The sequence below is a fragment of the Helicoverpa zea genome, chromosome 10 (assembly GCF_022581195.2).
Source record: "Helicoverpa zea isolate HzStark_Cry1AcR chromosome 10, ilHelZeax1.1, whole genome shotgun sequence".
In the NCBI taxonomy this organism is placed as follows: domain Eukaryota; kingdom Metazoa; phylum Arthropoda; class Insecta; order Lepidoptera; family Noctuidae; genus Helicoverpa; species Helicoverpa zea.
The window spans coordinates 9,087,220-9,107,854 of NC_061461.1; the positions used below are offsets into that span (position 1 = coordinate 9,087,220).

A 20,635-nucleotide genomic window follows, 5' to 3' on the forward strand; every position below is an offset into this window, starting at 1 on the left:
TTGTCGGTGGCACAATAAAAAATATCAATTGCTACGTAGCCGTTGAGGAGACAAGAATTCTAGACTAGAGCAATGTAAAAAGACTACTTTTTGTTTCTTTCACTGTTAAGTTAGGGGGTCGTTTTATTTCTTTTGTTATAAGTTTTTGCTTCAGTTAGACAGGTTAAAGTTAGATAGGACATACCCATACTGAAATGAGTGAAACCTAGTTATCTTACCTGACTGATGTTTAGGTAAGTAGTTATTAACCGTAGTTATTGTAAAAAAGGTTTATTTTAACCGTCACATTTATCAATATAGCAATAACTTTGCCGACTGATAAATAAATAAACAACGCAGCTAGGTAAAAGTAGTACCTCCGTTATGTTGGTACTGTAGAACAGTTAGAAACTTTTTAGTCTTTATTCGTTGTTTTGTCCCTGGCAGGACAACCATTTAAATATTTTAGAATAAGAATAGGTTTTGATACTGAAGTTGTCACTTTGCCTACAATCCGAAATAAACACAAAGTTAAAGTTATTTCCAATCTTTTATTTAAATACATCAAAGATCCCTAGCGCGCCCCGCGCTACAGTACCCTTTTATTAAGATATTTGCTAATTTGTTTTGATGATAGTTTGACCTATTGACTTTTGGAATCAACTGAACGGCAACTGCGCGCGCATTTTACAACAGCGAGAGCGGCCCAGACAGGGCTGCCACCTCGCTACAAAGCGCGCCCGTCCTACCGGTTTCGCTATGAGTCAGTCGCGATTGCCACGCCACCCGAGGCGATCGCTTGCTCCGTTCGTACACAATATGGCGTCTGGTGTAATCATATCGTCTAAAAAGCGCGGCCTTTCGTACTGTAGTGTGTACGGGTGCACAAATACATCAACCAAGAGACCAGAAATCTCGTTTTTCAAACACCCTAATGACGTAGAAAGGTAAGTTGACCTAATTATTTATTCTTGTTCATAAATATTCTTTGGCTTTAATAAATAGCTCTAGAGGTTCAAAAGTGATTTAAGTTCGATGCAGTTTGTATACAATTGTTGCATAAACGCTTTTGCTTGACTGTCTTCAGTATACCTACATATTAAGGGTACTTACTTACTTATTATGTGTTTCGCCAGTATAACGGTATTACATGAGGTTGGCTTAAGACCATTGCTTAAGACCTAGTTGTTGTAGGGGGACCTGCGGGGGAGGGTATCCCCCCCCCCTCCAATACCAACACTTGACCTCCACCTTTCTTGTTTTACTTAGCAGTAAGTCTAAAGCGCTCTGTTGTTGTTCATTACTATACAAAAATTAAAATGTTCTCGCCGTGCCTTACACAAAAAACTGGTAATAGTAAAGGAAATATGTAATTGGAAAGAAATGTAAGAATGGAAAATGTAAAGGAATATTTTTATATCACGTTGTATGGGGTTTTCTTTGAATAGCCGCTCTAGGATTTTAAACGCAAAAAATCACAGTGGTCTGCTGAAAACAGTCAAGAAAAAACATTTATATTAGGATCATTAGGACAAAGTAGGTAGGAGTAAAGACCAAGACACATACAAGTAGGTACTTGAGTTGTAGGTACCTATTGATGCTTTCATTAATTTGACATAGTTCAATATGTACAGTCCATTGTATTGTTACAGACGAAAAAAATGGCTTGAACTTATAGGCCGAACCGAATTGGAGAACAAACCAGCTTCGAATTACTGCGTCTGCGAAGAACATTTTCACGTGAGAGACATTATTTTTGGAAAACATAGAAGAACTCTTGCAGATACGGCATTGCCTGCTCTTAATTTGCCGCGTGAATTACTTCCCGAGCCAGAAGTTGAGCCCGATCTACCCGTCACCATAAAAACTGAGATTAAAACAGAAATTGATGATGAAATTGAGCCAGAGGAGATTCTACCAGATGTCACGAGGAAAAGAAGATTAGAATCATCTCTGCCGGGATGTTCTAAAATTGTAAAAGTAGAAGAACCAGTGCAAGAAAGTAAAGTAATAGTCATAGGATCCGATACATTTCAAAAATTGAGCGACAAATTTCTGTCGAAAGATCTCGCTGATCTAACAAACGCACAGTTCTCTTTGAAGGAACTTCTAAAACAGAAACATAATAAACAAAGAAACCGAAATGTTTGTATAAACTTGTATCTGAGTAGTCCAGATTCATATCATATGCTAAAAACTACTTTAGGTCTACCTTCACCGAAAACTTTAAATGTGGGACCGATTACTACTCACGTAAATAATGACATGATGACGATACTTAGCAATAAGGTAAAAAGGATGACGAAACAGGAGAAAGAGTGCTCGGTACTCACTAAGATAATACCTTTAAAGTCAAGATTACTATATAGCTTTAGCGAAGATGAAATTCTTGGCTTCCAAGAAATTAATGGGATTAAAACAGCAGAACCAGCGGTAAAAGCGCAGGTTATTATGGTACGTGGAATATTTTCCAACTGGAAACAGCCAGTTGGATATGCCTTGCTGGCTAAGGATGAAAACTCTATACATTTAAATGAATGGATTGATGGAATTCTTGAAAAATTAATTGAAATTGGCCTTAATATTCGAACTTTTGTGTCGGATATGGGAAACGAATTTATTAAAGCAGCTGAAAATAGATCCGTTACTACTGATAAACCATATTTCTTCACAGGCAACAGAAAAATTTATTACATATTTGAGGCACCTAATTTGATTTTAATGGCTAGAAACCATTTCCTATTATACGACTTTGCTTACGAAGATCGCATAGCCAAATATGCACATGTAAAACTTTTTTTTAATAAGGACAGATGTAGGGAATTCAAAAGTGCGCCAAAGATAACGAAACTTCACATTATACCAACTAACTTGGACAAAATGAATATAAAATATGCAATAGAACTTTTTAGCAATTCTGTTGCCACAGCAATATCTAACTTTGTTACTTTAGGTATCATAGAAAGCAGTGGAAAAGACACAGCCGAGTTCTTTGCATTAATGAATAATTTGATTGATTGTTTCAGTTCGATTGATCAGAAAGGCAATGTATCATTTCATGGAAAAAAGTCACAAATAGATTTTTTGAACGAATCGCTTACATATTTTCAGAAGTTAAAATTGCTCCGCCCCACAAACGGTCAGCATTTTGCGGGTAAGCCTAAATTCATAGAGGGCTTTCAAACAACCATTAAATCAGCGCTACTATTGTTTGAAGACCTTAAGTCAGAAGGATATACATGTTTGCCAACGACACGATTGAATCTTGAAGCTCTTAATCTAGTTGTTGATCGAATAAGAATGAAAACTGGTATGGTGGCTGAACCCACGTGCGCGGAGCTCGTGTCGGGTTTTCGAAAAAGCTTCTTTGCAAACATTATAAAACCACTGAAACGGAAAGTTAACGCGAAAGAATTGTTTGACTTTATCGCCGAGACTAAAAAAATCAAGCAAATAATATCAAATACAGCAGTCACTTCGAAATCAAATGAAGATAGCAGTGTTAAGCTTTCAGATTTCAGTGAAGTAGACTTTCCCACAGACAGTCTTACTCAAGTTAGTCACTACCTCTTGTTGAAATGTGCTCAAGCCCACATCTGTGCCAAACATCCTAGAAGTTTGACAGTCACACCGAGCGATGATTTTGTTGAATTTGTAAAGAAAATGGATGTATCGTTTCTAGACATTTTTCGAAAAGCGTTCCTAAGTAACAACTTAGCGGCATCTTTAAGTGCTAAATTAAAGGAACTGCCTTTCGATCAGCCTTGTCCTTGTTTTCCTAAGGAATACCTTTTCAATCTTTTCGTGAGATTCAGAATATATAACGTCTTAAAATCTCATAAACAACAATTCCTGTACCATTCCAAAACTGATAATAAAGGTATAATTGTTAAATGTTTAAAAGATTTACATTAAATACCCTTAAATGTTTAATTGTTTGATTTGCTTTCTGGTGTCTTTTTGATGATGGTGATCGATTCGGGCCGATTTCGGTTACAGCTACCTTAATCGCTCTCAATAATTAGGTACCCCAGACTGACTGACAGAGCCAGTTTCAAATACTTACCAAACCTATATTTCTTTAATCGGGTTAATAGACTAATTAAGGAACCTTGATACGGAAGCCGATGAGGTTGGATGTTGTTTACAATTTTTAGGTAGGTACATTATCTGCTTAGAAACTTGGTGTAAGTAATGAGTTAAGTATATATTGTGTGGGACATGTTTACTTTCGTCAAATTTTTGCTTTGTGTATCCTTGTACATGTGAAGTAATAATACATTCCTAGTTGACGTTTAAGTTACGCATTTGCTATGTTCACGTCAGCGTGTGCTAGCCCACACTTGTGGTCGCCAAACAGACGGTCGGGCGCATTCATTTCACATTATTACGAGTCGTCAGCGGCGCGGCGCGGTAGACTTTCATCAGTAGTAATGAGTGCTCTGGCGCCGTAGGGTAGGCCTCCACCGCAATTGTATGCAAGGTTGATTCAAGAGTTCTTAGAGTTGGAAACTGTCTATATTATGCTTGCGAATGTTATTAGGTACTGTTTAAACTTGAAACGGAATAACTCATCATCTCATCATCAACCATCAGTTGCCTAAGAAGCCGAGCATAAGAGTATCGCTCATCAATCAAAAGTTCCCGGGTTCTATTCTTTAGTGCCACGGTTTACCCGCTAATTGTTGTGAAACGTCTCTATTAATGACGAGTCTTTCGTTCCGAGAGAAAATACTTTTGATTACGATTACACGGTACAATAGCCGTGCGTGAGAGTTGGACGCGTTGTATTGTGCCATTAAAATTATGTATTACACTAGCGCATGCTCTATTTAGCCGGCCGGTAACAATAGAAACTAATAATGATCATTCTGTATTAATTGCACATTGCGTGCCGCAGTAAAGACTGTTTGCAATACTTATCGTGTCATGATCGTTACGTGCGATCGATGGAGCGCAGCGGAAGCGAAACGGACTAGAAAATAAATGAGTTCTTTTTAAATTGGGGGTATTATCCGAGCGCCGGCGTGGAGTGTTCATCATAAGGTCGTATTAATATTCACGATGCTGCGCACCCGGGGCGGGCAGGCTTCACAAAATGGCTGCCGGAGGCGCGCTGGCCGACCGAGTCGTGACCGCCAGGAATCCACGCGCTCGTTCCGAACTCTCATCAATTATGCATGAATGCGGCCGAACGCCGATGTTTACTCTCCATGAGACAACAATTTATTGCGTCGTGCGGTTTTTGACATCCGATCGGAGACCGGTCCGGCGATCTCGGCGACGATGACGAAACATGTAGGTAGGTACTTAAGTATAGTACAAACTTAGATACGATTCCCGTCCGCAGTGACTTAAATGCAAATATTGATTCGCTCTAATTATTTAGTATGTGGCTATTTAAATACATGCATTCGTTATAGATGGCGAGAATAGAATAGCAATAGCATAGCATCCTACCTTTTAAAATTATTAGCTTCGTTGTAGATACCTACTATCCAAATCATTTTAAACACAAGGCACCCGCTCATTCAATTACTGATCATTGTTTCCTCTTACTATAATTAGAGGCAGCCCCAAAATAGATGGAGTAATGTAGTGGCGAAAAATAAAACAATAGATAGTCCGAGAATGATGTGCGGAGTGGAGAAGAAAAATTAAGATAGCCCCACCGTGTGGAAAACATAGCAGGAAAGAGAGAGTTTACTATTACTATAATTAGATTCAGTAAGAGTCCCTTGTGGCACGCCTAATAATAAATTCAATCAACACTCAGAGTTCACAAACAATGCTATAATAAAAATACGTCGCCTATGAATGCCAAGTACCTAACCCGCCGTTGTATCGTTCACGTTCGTTCAATAAACGTGTGAGTCACATTTTATTATTGCATCAGGCAATTTATTATTGTCGAATTAATTTAATCGTTATAACCAAGCGACTTGTCGGCAGCTGTGTAAGTATTGATAAGGAATGAATAACTTTGTTATTATCACATGAGTGTTGTACCTAAACATACGCGTCTTGTTTCCACTTTGGAATTATTACTTTGTTGTCATTGATCTGGTTTTTAAGATGACCTCGTAGTAGAAAGGTTAACTTTTTTTATACTAGGGGACTTAGGTTATAATTCTTAAGAAGAGATCAGCGCGCAATGTTTCCATAACAGATGAATCAGTCCTGTTAATTTGTGGTGTGGTGTATATTAAGACATTCGCTGACGTCCATTTTCCCGAATAACATGACTCAAGTTGAACCTTAGTCACGATATCATGAAAAGGATAGAAAATACCTTCTCAGCCAATCTGCTTAAAATATGTTTTGCATGATGATAGAAATGTTTGTTACCGCGAAGCGTACCGAACAACTACCAGTTAGATAATGTTATCTATGTCAAATAAAGGTGTTTTAATCAGAAGTACTTACGTGAATGGATTAATCTTCGGTACCTACTACTATTGCAATGTTCTACGGTTAATAAACAGAAATGTAACCCATGACGTGTCTATTGTAAACAACAAATTGAATCGTAATGTTTCAAACAACTAAGCCAGGAGATAGCTCATAAACCGTACAAACTCGAGTGGAAAACATTTTATAACTTGTTTGAGTTTCTCAAGCGTAAATGAAATGAAACGAAGCGTACACCTATTGAAATTCTGAGAAGTTCACAAACGCTCTCGGGTTTATTTACACAGGTCTTTGTACAAACGGGCGGCTGGTAACGGGCCTCTTATCAGCGCTGCAACCAGGCTATCGACTGCCGTGTTTGTATTTTGTTATCTACAAATTCCCACCTCTATGCAAGTTATCTAAGAACGCAAACCTTTGTGTGATAAAACACCTATTTTTAGTAGATTATCACAAGTCGTGATGTTGTGTTCGTTATACATTATCTTGAACGTGATTCGGTATAGATATGCACATAGTTATCTTAATGATTAACAACTTATCATTGTTATTTGGAACGCGAGACATTACACACACAAGTAGGTTGATAAAACATGAACGTGTTCTACTTGGAATATTGCCGTTTTTTTATCGTTGTATATGTGCAAATTACAGAGCATTAGTTATTAGCGTGTAACTGCTAACTCGATTAGCACAAGGCCAAAACAAGGTATGCGACCTCTTTGCTTGTTTTACGAAAAAAAACGCTTCACGAACTGGTTTTTGCCTCGCAGTTTACCTATTACCTACGTGTTGGCAAGTATCCGCCTGCCCGCATGACGAGACAGACCGATAAAAACAACTACTAATAACGACACGATACAAATTGTTATGCATGATCTACTTAAACAAAAAAGTAATTAAGTTTTTTAACTGTGCCCGCAATCAATCGTCGAGTAAACCAAAAAAAACCGCTCGCCTTCTTAGAAGTACTTTATCGTTTTTTGTTGCTATTATAGCACCCATCTTACTATCTAATTAATGTAAATGAGTTTTGTGTACATAAACATGTGAAGATCGAAAATACCAATTGACTTAGATTATTTTTTAATGCAAATTCCTTTGGTTAAACATGAATTTTATTTATGTGACCTGTGAGCTGAACTCTTTGTGTTATTTATAAAGCAAACGTAGAACGTATAGCTTGTCACGGAATAGTTGGGACTGTGCCAAATCGTTAGCGCGTTGTAAAATGTTTTCAGTATGTTGGTCAACGATCGCTATTTGTTTATACCTACCTATTAAAACAATGCATGCTCCTATACTACCGAGCTAAGTGTGTCGATTGATTAATTATCTTGGTTAATGTAGACTGTTCATTTGATTCAGTTGTCATTATTCCCCACTGTTCCATCTCTAAATAAATTATTAATCATGAAGAATATTCTTTACGAATGACCACCCATAGTCATTCGTGTGTCAAATATTCAAAGATGATAAGTAAATAGTTTATTCCGTTTATTTCAAAACACTTACGTAAGCCTCCATTGTTTTATCAAAACCAAGAAGTAGGTGTTTTCTTGGAATGAATATGATTTCCGTGTTATTGTCATGCATTTCGATAAATGTTTCACTGACAATCATTGTTTTTGAATGTTTGTTATTATTATAAGTGAAAAACAATATTTTCGAAAGGAAGTTCTTACTCACTGGAAATTGTGCTATCGTAAATATCCAATTCTACGAATCTGAAAGCCATGTGTTCATTGTTGTTAATTAAAAATAGATTAGTACCTACGTAAGTACAATGTAAATAGCTGGTCAAATATTTACATTCTAATAGGCTAATGTTTATTTGTGTCCACTTAAATGATTTGCTGTCGTTCAGCCGTTTGATTATGTAAATCGGGTGCCGTGATTAGCGACATCTGCCCTTCCTGTTCAATAATGCGGGGACATAGGGTGCTATAGACGCAGTGGAAGACAGGACGGGTGCACATGAGCGTCAGGTGCTCGCGAGGGGTCGGCTCCCCATCTGCTTACCCCGCGTGCACACCCGCGCCGTTCACTTGTTGCTACGTAGTGCTACGTCGTCGCCGCCGCTAGACTGCCGCACACGTCCCCCCGCGCCCCCTTTCCTCCGTACACCACTTCCCTTCCCCGCGCATTTTAGTTCTTTGTGCGCCACTGAGGCTTTTGCACGTCTGTGCTGTGCCACATTACGTTCGCAACGAATCATTTTGACATAGTCGTGAATTGTACATAATATAACATAGATAGTCTATAGCCAATTGGAATTTGTGAGTGTGTGCTTGTGATTTCCTGATATTTGACCGCAACTTAATACACTTTTGAAAGGATTTGAAGCTGTTGGAATACCTAACCACAAGGAATTATTCGTGAAATATCTGTGATAGTGACTTAGGTCATTTGTGTGGTTAACGGTCACCGAAGAATATTGTGTCTGAAATAATAGAAATTGAAGTGATTAATTGTAACTTGACGAAGCTGTTAATATTGCCGCTGAAAGAAGAAATTGAAATACAGTGTTTAATCAACTGTGACTTGTAAGTACCTATACGTTTAAAATTTAATTATTCTAAATTTAGACGGCCTTGAATTGAGTGACACGACATTATTCAAACTGTTAAAAAAAGTTTAGGTCATCTACCTGCTTTCGCAACGCTTATTTTGAATTATCGGTGTCCGTTTTTTTTATTTTTTACCTACCCTAGTGCGTTTTATGATAAATTAAATTACGTACTAATTATTTGTTCCAAGTCCACTTTGACCATTTATTTACAAGTTCGAAGGTCAATGTGAACTCGTTAAAATCTTATTCAACTTTATCTAAACGACAATAATTAACAGGCATTAGATTTAATTGTTGTGAGCGTTATTATGCGTCTTAGATCTAATATGCACGCCAACCAACGTCATTAAGTACATGCTAACTATAAGATAATGCTGTAAAACTGTGCTAATTATCTTGTACGTTACTGACATTACCTGTTAGATAATCGCATACCTAACGAGCAATCAGATCATAGTGCTGCGCGCTCACGATAAATAACCAGTTATTTATTACGTTACGTTACTGCCCGTCGTGCACCGAATGACCTTTCATATCGTCTATGTTATCGAGAATGCTTTCCGAGTGTGCATTGTTACCGTAAACAGCGATTCCTTATCGAATAGCGTGTTTTATCGCTCTATTGTTTATTGTAGAGCGACCCGTAGTGTTTGTTCTAATTCCTTGATAGTGGTAATCGGTTATTCATAGCTTTTCCGTAATTCAATTTCACGGGGTGTATTTAAACAATAACAGTTATTTTTGCAAACCACTGCCGTAACTAGCTCAAAGATACTGGAAATAAAATGGGATAATAAATCAATTTTGAAAAGGACACGCGACGTTGTAGCAGGAAGTTGTTACCTAAACTAAATAACTTCGGTTTTATTATATTAGTCGTTCATTTAATTAACTGCATATACCAATATGCATATTAAATAGTTGTAAATCTTTTAATCGAAAATGTCTCGTGATGAATTCAAATTGGTTGATATGTATAAAATATGCGATACGAGTGTATTGTCTATGCTGGAAATCAAGAATTCCGGTCACGAACAATCGGGACACGTCGTGAGATGCGAGGGAGATTGCAGCGCGCTCGCCTCCGTGCGCTTTCAATAGCACATTGCGCAATTTACTGCACGAGCTGCGCCACTCGTGATATCTGGCTACACTACATCTTCAAGGCGGTATTGCATTCTGAAGTCACGATAACTGATGCACCACAAACACCCTTCAACATTGTAGATAGCATGTTCTTACATTTTGTAGAAGCAATCAAATAAATAACCCCAAAGGAAATCGACCATTTCAGCTGTATATGGACGAGACCGGCTTCCGTAAGCGTCGGTCACACGCCTAACGATCCAAAAGTAGGTTGATATGTATTTCAAAAGCGAATGTTGACTCGATGTCGAATAAGTAATTTGCGAGCTTCGTTTAGAAAGTGAGATTCAGCTGCGGTTTGCGGCGCACTACTCTAATTTGAGGCAATAGAAACAATATTACGTTAACATACGGTGTTTTATGTAACTAGATTTAGATTGTTTAATTGCATATTACGGAGAAAGCTTTGTACCCATAGTCACAATCAAATGTCCTATTAACGGTTGTTCTCGGAGTGGAAGTGTTTCATTACACGGTCGGCGAGTCGAAACGCTCCAGTGGTTTTAACGAGATGCCTTTGAGTCTGCTTCGCGCTCAGATAACACGGTAACAGGTTATTTGAGATTATTGACGTACGAGTAAAACCTCTTTGTCTACCACTTCATGTTAGTGTTATATTTTAGCGTGTAATTTGCACCAAACAGAAATTGTTCGCGTGACGTTTCGCACGCTCTTATAGTTTTAGCATCTACTTGGCCTTTACATTACACGAAGTATTGTTTAAATAACAATAACTCCGAGAACAAAAAACGTTCATATCGTGTGATTTCACAGTCCTACATAAACTGCATTCAGCGATGCGTTTAATGTTCCACTTCTAATCGGCTTTTACGTAATTTCCCGTCATTAGTTGCTCGCTTACCTGTATAACCCTCAATACCAATTCCGTGGCTCAAGGAATATTGGAACGTTTGATTGATCGTTGCCAGTCACGCGCTCGACTTCCTAAGTAGTCGTGAGCACATAATATGTTCTACCTACATAATACTGCGCCTACTCCGCTCTGCTTCGAAATGGTCTGATGATTTTGACCTTTTGACCTCATCAAGTATCATCATAATAGAATGGTGAAACTCAATTGACGCGTTCTTGTTTGAATGAACACTGAAAAGGTTGACGTAATGGCAAGTATAGGCGTATTAGGCTTGCGGTTAACGATTCTCGGAAAACCTGCAAACGTAGTTAGCTAATGGCACAGTAAACGGTATAGCGCATAAATGAATAATTTAAAACCGCACAAATACGTTATGCGCTTATTTACACGAGCATCACTACTGGAAATCTGCAAAGTGAGTTGTTTATTTAAGCGGATTGTGTTGTCCTATTTCTTTGCATTATTTGAACCATCTGTACATAACCTATTTATCAAATTGGCAATGTGCGAAAAGATCTGCTGCATACTTCCACTACTATACAACTGCAATACTCGTATTATAATGTATGCATTTGTTGGAGAGGTTGGTGCAATAGTCGTGAGTAACGGCTGCCGGACCCGCCCTTCATGAATAATTCAAATTGTCGTGGTCAGGATTTACTGCGCGAGGTAGAGCTGCAAGCGACCGCGCTTCTCAGAGCCTTCGTGTCAACTTTTTGCCCTTCCTTTCCATCTAATGAAAAGCTCTCTCACCGGTTCCGCCTCGGCGTTTGTCTTGTCAATCAGACGCTGTCGTTCTGCGACGTTGCCGCACTTCCCCATCGAGTTATTTGTTACCCCATTGTCCCCTCCCGCTGATCACTGTCGCATTGTTTCACAACTTTTGTTTACATTCGTTCAATGGTCGTTTGTTTGTAAAGCGGCAGGTTTGTTTTCTCCGCCTCGTGTATTCTTTTAACATTGTAAACAGCTGCGGTTTGTTGAATTTCTTGTTATCGAATATTGTTGACTAAAACAACTATCGTTTCATTTGCAGTAACACTATCGTGGCCATTGTGATTTGCAATTCTTTTTATCTATACGCCTACTCGATTGCATTTATGTGCCGCGTATTACATCACTGTTTGTTTTACGATTAGATTAGCATTTATATTTGCCTGTGACGTTAAATTAAGTATTTGCAATTCCAAGGTTTAGATAACGTCTACTCGGCATGTTGTTTTGACATTTTAAAAGTGGAGTGAAGGTCCAATAGCTCAGCTAATTAGAGTGGGTCGTACGGCGATTAGTGTTAAATTACTAAATATTTTAAGTCGGATCATTAATTTGGTGTAGGTGGGAACGTGTGGTGCGTCACCATAACAGGAAAGGAATGTTGCTGGGGGCTGTTAGCGAAGCGTAGTAGATTTATCTGTAACCGGTTCTCAACCCGGCGCGCCGGTGAGTAATCTTCGGATGCATTAAAAATGGCGGCTCGAGCGCAACCATATCGCGATACATTATCATATCATTATGCGCCGGCTGAGATGAGATCTCCCGGCTCACGCACCCCGTGAATAATGACCAGCTGTAGGCAGCACACAATCGCCAGTTTCTTCTCTGTTAATGTTTGTTATGAATAATTATTTATGCGATTATGTAGATGAGGATCCTCGTTAACAGCTCTCTCATTAAAATTCCATTGTTGTTCGCTCGACATGCAGGCTCGCTCTTTTGTGTAGGTGTCGTTTCGAATTCAGTAGATAAGTGTGTATGTGAGTAGGTATGTATTATTAATAATCACCTACGTTCACGTGCTGATAAATTGTCTTAAAAACTAATTTTATTGCTTTTTCATAGTTTACGTATCGGAATAAAGGCATTCGAATTAATGTCTATGTTACAAGTAAGAAGGTATAACTCGCTTACCTACTTAAATAGCAATTTGCATAATTTGTGTGCAAAATGCTTTATGAATCACGTTGATGTCCATACCTATAATCGCGTGCTGGCTGCCTTTACTTTTATCGGTCGTTTTTTCTGCATGTTTATGGAAATTAAAATGCAATCGCGTGTTAATAACAAGAAAAACCTCGAGAAATGCGCGTTTGTAAGATTATTACTTAGGAAGGAATTTATTTTTTGCTCGTGCAGTTTAATGTTCGCTGCTTCTGATTATTTTATTAGCAATTAAGTAGTTTTGCTATTACCTACATTCATAGTCATTAGTAGTGATAATTGTATGTAACATCTGGAATAACTCATAACCCATGATGAAGTAGATTGTTGCCTTTCCCAAATAAAAGTCAGAGTAGTCTTCTTCGGTAAGTTATTGTGTTAGTAATTTGTATACGTATGACGTGTCACCCCGGGATTTTATCACATTGTCCTCGTTCTGGTGGAGCGCCAAATGTCCGGGCAGTCGCTGGCGGCTCTGCTTGGCGCGTCTCCAGACGTCATTCACGTACGGCCGGTCGGGCTCGACTGCCAACAGCCAACATGTTACTTCCACTAACTCTACCCACGCCGCCATATCTCTTCATGACCTTATCTTCCTGTTCCGATTAATGTGTTATGAAATATTTTATTTACCTACTCATTTGGATCATTTAATATTGTGCCACTAACGTCACACGAGCGATTTACATGTCTGTTGAGTATGTATTCAGTCAAGTGGTTGCGCAATCATCGATTGGTTATTCACGTGTGCATACATAATACACAACTGTTTAACTACATTTAAAAGCAAATGTTTACTTAGTTCGGCCTAAAATAAAAATTCAAATGTTGCAATGCCTTTCTCTTGACGCTAATCGAATTGTACTTACCAACCATACAATACATTATTTTTTACGTACTTATTTATATGCGTGGGTGTAGTGTGAATGGGCTTACTTTGGCTCCGTCCCAAACGTGCCGACACGACCGACGGACTGAACACTGACGTCAGCCGTTTGAAAATATGCAGCTGGCAGCTCGTTGATAACACAATATTAATCCGTTTTGACAGCGAGACACGGGTACCGGCTTTGATAAATTATTTTGAAAACTCGCAATTCCAGATGATTTGTTTTACATGTGGAAACCGTTATTACTCACAACCCTTTGCTCTTCAGATTTGCAGTTCTAACCATTTGTTTGTATTGTTACAGGTGTCTCAGAAAGTGTGAGTGCAAGTGATGTCGTCGAAGTCAGTGAGGAAACCGACAAGTGCGTGAAACAGGAGGAAGTGAAGGCGAGTGAGTGTGAAGTGAAGAGTGAAGTGAGTGCGGTCGCGGATGGTGTTGCCAGCGCCGTGGCCTCCGAGGAGGACGACTGTGTGATAGTGTGCGCGCGAGATGCGGACGATAGGTCCGACTCGGGAGTGAGCGGAGTCCGGTCGGGCGGCTCGGCCAGTTCGGTGGAGGAGCGCGAGTGGCGCGGCATGGCGCACGGCTACGGCGGAGGCCCCCCGCCGCCCTTGCTGCACCTGCCTCCCCCGCCACCGCCCACGCTCTACCCCAGCGAGCTGCTGTGGAAGCAGCGGTATCAGCCGCCGATCCACGCGCCGCTGCATCATGCCATCGCGGATGATTACCTCGCGGCGGCAACCTACGATAGAGAGAGACATGAAAGACTGCTACGGTGAGTTCCCTTGCATCCCGTCCTAGTTCACGTCAAATAACTTTGCCCCTCTGTAGTTGGCCTTTTGACACCTCGCTCATGCGTAGTTTTGATAGTTACAATCTCTAGCCACCTTTGGAGTCGCAGAGTTATTTGACGGGAGCTTAATGCACCTATACATTAAGCTCACTGTGTAGATAGGTTCGTGATCTGATTAATTAAAGTGAAAACGAAATGAAATTCGATGAAATACTAGTCGTGCACTAGAACTAAAGTCAAACTCGGTCTTACACGGAGGTAGTTATTGAAGTAACCTTCATTACTTACGTTCCTTAGAAAATTAGAAACGTTTTTTAAATGTTATAAATGCCTAACATTACGCTCTATCGATAGGATATCAAAGCTAGATATGATTTGATTTGAAGGTAATGAGCTCACTCACACTTCTTATTATTAGTTCAGCCTACTAGAGTCAACGAAGGTCAACGAACCTCAATATACTTCAATACTATGTGTTTTATTGGGTCGATGTTAACAGAAACCACAAAATTATTGGGAATTGAAATGAAATTACATTATACAAAAACCCCATTTGTACATACGTACATATAAAACCGCGAATATAGTTTAGGCACATAAATATCGTTGTATATGTTTTAATACCTCAGCGATTAAATTAATTCCTTGTGCTGGCAATCTGAGTAATTTAACTTTTTCCCGTGTAAAACGTAGCATTTGTTAGATTGTTTACAATGAGTCAGCACTTTGATTGTAGAATGTAATAAAACTATTTGTGTCGTGAGTCACAGCAGCAATGCGGACGAAGTCACATCACAATATTTCTAAAAGCGTGAAGCATTGAGGGCACTTAACCTTATTTTATCAGCTCGCTATCTCGAATACTTGAGATTGTTTAAGTTATGCGCGAAAGTTATTTTTGAAAATAAATAAAGCTGCTTTCATCGAAGTGTGCTAATTTCAATCTTACGAGACGGCTCTAAATACATTTGATAATCTCGATTCAGAGTTGTATCGTCTTTTCGAAAAAAAAAGGAATAGGTACGTCGTGTGTTGTTCCAAATACAAACGAAAAAACCTACTACCAACTCATAAATTGCAAAAAATGTATGGAAACAGACTTCCACAGCCAGTAGATGAGTGTGCCCTGGGTTTTCCTTGTTTATAAATCCACGAATTGTTCCATATTGTATTCCACGTAGATGTACATTTTTATAATATTTACCGAGAATTTCTCAGAACAGTTAGTTGGCAATAATTAATAGTATGAATAACACGTTAAATTACGTAAATAGTAACTAAACATTGAGGTTTACAAAAGTAGGTTATTGTTCACTAATTAGTGAATTCACGAGAATTTTGTAGTAAAGAGAAAGCCATTTAATGCGGGGTTATTTATGTTTGGAATTAATTATTTGTTTTGATAAATGAGTTGTCCGAAAAGTAAACAGACTTTATTTAGAAACGCTTTATCTTTTCAATTCTTAGTAGATGCCAAATGTTTGTAAGTTACTTATCTGTAATGTTTTTGGTCGTACGGTTGATTTTTACCTTATTTTTTAAATGGTTTTTCCTCACGTATTTGTTATGTAAATAATGTGTGTGATTGTTTAACGTCTTTCTAACGTTCTGTTGTAAGAAAAAGCTCATGTCATCTACTACTTGTAGACCTGCACAACTTAGGTACATTTTTATCTTCCTACCTTTGCGCTTTTATGTCAGATATTGTCGTGGAAAATATTTTAATAGATAGAGATATGTATCTCAGTCCGGTATGATTGTATGTGCTGTTCAGATCAGTGTTGAAGGATTAGGTTATTCATTTTTTAGACAAAAGCATAATATTCAAAAGGATACGTATGCCTTAGTAACTTAGGCATTGTCAGACAGGAAAATATGACTGGTTATTGAGTAGAAAAACCCATATACATTTTATATTACCCTTTTTTGTTGGATCGACGTTATAAACGAGTCGGGCGCCATGCGCCATCGCCATTTGGGTCAAACTTTTATTTCTTTTGTGGCAATATTTCAGATAACGTGAATCACCAGATTAAATACCCTACAGGAAATCCCACTAGTATCTTTTCTGACTAAAATAAAGATGCTCCTTTTGACCTATTTCAGTACGTACGAACTCGTAAACGCTGTCTTTAGCATTATGCCGCGTATTTACAGAGTGTACATAGCCAAAACGCATCCATAGGAAACTGCTCGCTGATATTTTGTAATGCTGTTTTTTAATTTGTGATTTCAAAGTATACACGAATTTTGCGTACTGCTCGCGTATAATCCGTAGCTTAGACGTGCACATGCATCATTCCAATTTATACACGGTCAAATTTAACTATACAAAATTTTTATTAGGTAAAGCATTAAATAAAAATGGCTTTGAATCTGAGTTTGTTTATTAAAAATGCTAATTAAACAAAAATGTATGTTGCCTTCTAAATTATTAAGTCAGCCACAATTAACGAGCATCTAAATAATACTATCAGCCACTAGTTATATTCTAAGTAAACCACTCTAAATACAACTCAGCTCATTTTTTTTAATTTGTAGCATGCATTCTAACAGTAAACTTCTAAAATACTATTAAATGACATCATAAAATATATTTAATTAGCTTCTAATTTTTTAACTCGGTACGTTTAAAATGTAAGCAAGCAACATGCAGCAAGCATAGCTTCTGTCACGGCTCCGGTGCTGCGGGGCTCCGGCGGTCCCATGCGAGCTTATCGTCGCAGATGGTTTTCACGCTCACCACCGCAGCTTCGGCTTGCTTGGCCGGCAGAGCCGGCCAGCCTCAGCCGTGTCGGCGGGCGTTAAAACTACCTGCGCTTCAGCTCGCAGGCCGCCTCGCCCCTCCGCGCCTTCGCGGTTTTGAATTGTACTCTAGGGGTAGGGCAGACAAGACTACGTGGAGTCGGTTTTGCAGCGATTCGTTTTCGTCACTAACTTCAATTTTTAATACAATGTTTTTTAATTGAACGAGCATTATTAATATTTAAATTAACATTAAATGCTAGGTCGTGTTTTAATCAAAATGGATTGGAATCGTAAAGTTTTTCGCGCCTATTCCAATGTATACACGATTAGTTTGCATGCGGACTAGCACTGTATATTATGGAACAAAGCAAGATACTTTGGCCACTACAAAATATATGCGAGTATTTGCGTACTGCTGCTGTATACATCGGAAGACTTTGTATAAAAAGTAAATTCCAATCTATTCGCGACTAGTTTCACACGCTTGCGTACTAGCCATGTATATGTATACTGTAAATACGCCATTATGCCAGCCTACAAATTTAAATAAATAATAGTACTCTTGTTATTTTCATTGTATTTAAGTAAGTAAATTAAATAATGTCAAATTAGTTTTAAAAGATTGACTGTCAATACCACAACCGATTTCTATTAACACGACATTTTATATAATAGAAAACGAACCCACGCAAACGGAACTAAGCTATTGTTTGAAAATTTAAGGTTAAAACTAGCAGAATATTTATTAAAACTTGCAAGGTCGCTGCGAAAATAACTAGTAGCATTTTGCAGACAGAAATAGCGCTGTCGACATGCTAGAAAAACTTTGCAATGATAAATACTAACATTATTGGTGGCTTGCCAACATTCTAGTTATTCTTGAACAATGTTTAGGAAATAGGTACTTTATTATTTATACCGTCATTGCTGCTTTTAAATACTGCGGAATGTTGAATTATTTATTATCAATTTTAATCCCGTTTCCGCTATGTAAATTATAAAATTAATTCGCTATGTACAGTCGCGTTCAGTAAAGCTATTCGAACATTATTTTTACTTGACGTAGGTAATGGTCGCCTTTATTGAAAAAAAAATATGGTATTAAAGAGGTTAAAAATGGATTAAAAAGTAGGGTAGTAGAAGCAATCTACATAAAATATGATATTCGGTCAGTTGTTTCGTAGTAGATCTATTCATTATCCTTAAGGAATTTTCCATTGCACACAACACGTCTATGAATTAACATTTATGCAAAGTTATAGTATACAAACATGTTTCAATATTTGCTTTATTTCCTAAGCGTATTTGTCCGAAGTATTCATAGTCAAGGTCAGCAAATGTTAATTATGTATACCTAATCGTATAGCTATGTCTAATGTTACATGCAAAGGTTATCGAACCTTAAGTCGATACTGCGTCGAAAATTGCCAAATGTCATTTAATTAAAGTTCTCATTATAATATTATCCATAAAAATACATTTAAACAATTTTCTATAAATTAGATAACACCTACAGCAAGTCTGCTAACATTTAAATGCTAATTTGTTAAGACACGTTTCTTGAATCATTTAAAAGATTTACGGATGGGAAAAACGTTTATTTTCAATCGGCCAAACGTGTTCTTGCATGCAAATTAGCAAAATTTACGACACTTCTTTATAGATCTACGTCATTCATTCGCTGGTTATTACCCAAAATAAAATGGAGTTATTACTCATTTGACCTCACGTGACCGGCTCGCTATGTACATAATAAACTCGATTATGAGGAAATAGTGTGCTCAAGCTCAAAGCAGTAATTTTCCTGCTATTTATGTACTAAGAAATAACATGTCATTATTATTGTCGTCAACTACACTGCTGTTATTATTACTTGTTTTTTTGCTGCATTAACTTTCACAGCTGTTTGTTAGCTGATTCAAACTTTTTTTATTGTAACAAAAGAATGTTACCTGCGAACTTGAACCTGATACAGATTTATTTAGAAAAGGATCTTTGTAATCCAAAATGCAAGAAAAAAAGGACTTGTCATTTAAAAGATGAGGATGCTCGTCAAAAGTTCACCCTGTATAGACGTCATTCTAAATGTTTATTACCTGCCGTAAATGATTGAAAAGACCCGAAGTAAGTTTTAGCTGATTATGACCCATTACAGCCAGATGTCTTGATAAAACACCTTGTCGTAGGTTATGGCTGTGCCACTTTTAGTCACATACACTTATTGACCACAGCAGTTAACTATTCTAGAAGTAAATTAAGTTAATTAGTCAATGTCTCGAATATTTAATTATTTTTGCAATCTTTCCTTACTGCATGATTTTAAGTTTTATTTTTAGTTAAAAATAAATTTAATTCAATACAGAATTATCCGTATTCGAATAAAAGTAGGTATGCTTTTTCGAGTATTTACAAACGTTATATGGGGCTCTATTAATGCTTTCACAGTATCGTCGTTCCGTCCCATTTCAGTGCGATTCCATTCCGAGAAAAACGATCCTATGTAGATTCTAACAGCCATTGTAGTATTTTTTTGTTTTGTACAATGCACCCGATCCGTATTCCATTTCATCATGATAGTTTTTTTCCCAGAATTTTCTCTGAGCGTATTTTGTCCAATTTGCTTTGAATGCATTTGTAGTGCCTATGTATTAAGCTCTCCATGTTTTAGTCCATTTGGTGGTACGCCGAAACGAGTTCATAGGAACTATAAACGAATGAAAAGTAAAACAGAAAGAATGTAAACTTTTGGTGAAAGAGACCAGCAATCAATACAGCTACCCAAAAGTTCGATGGAAAAGGAAGACATAAAATTTATATGTGGGTATTTCCAACTTTGTTATTATGGCAATATATGTTCTGTTGTAAATAAGCCTATCTATCAACATAAATAGCAAACAGACAAACAGGTTTATATGAATACGTAACAGGAAAATCTATTTGCGTTCATTAATGTGTGACCTTCTAGATTCTATCCGGTTCTTATTGTTCATAACTTGATACTAAGCAAATAACGATCTTGAATGAATAATGAATTTGTAAAGATGTGGTTTTTAACCTTGACTTGTCGTGTTGAATGTTTATTAAGTCTGCATGTTTTAGTTGTTCAAATTATATCAGTGTTTATTGAGGTCGGCGCTATTAATAAGCAGCGGACACGGATAATTTTGAATTAACGCGTGGTATGTTTACTGTGTTTTTTTTTTTGATTTTATAATTACAACAGGAGGCAGCATACTGCTAGCATTTTCTATGGTATTTTCCCCGTGAAAATAATTAAAAGCGTG

At 37.7% G+C, this 20,635-nt stretch overlaps 1 protein-coding gene across 1 annotated transcript in view; it reads left to right on the top strand.

Moving 5' to 3' along the window:
* Positions 1 to 20,635, top strand: part of LOC124633791 — a 183,943-nt gene that overhangs the window by 152,665 nt on the left and 10,643 nt on the right. Inside the window, exon 9 of the mRNA XM_047169127.1 lies at positions 14,114 to 14,585. Coding sequence (XP_047025083.1) covers positions 14,114 to 14,585 — 472 coding nt within the window. The remainder of the gene's footprint in view (positions 1 to 14,113; positions 14,586 to 20,635) is intronic.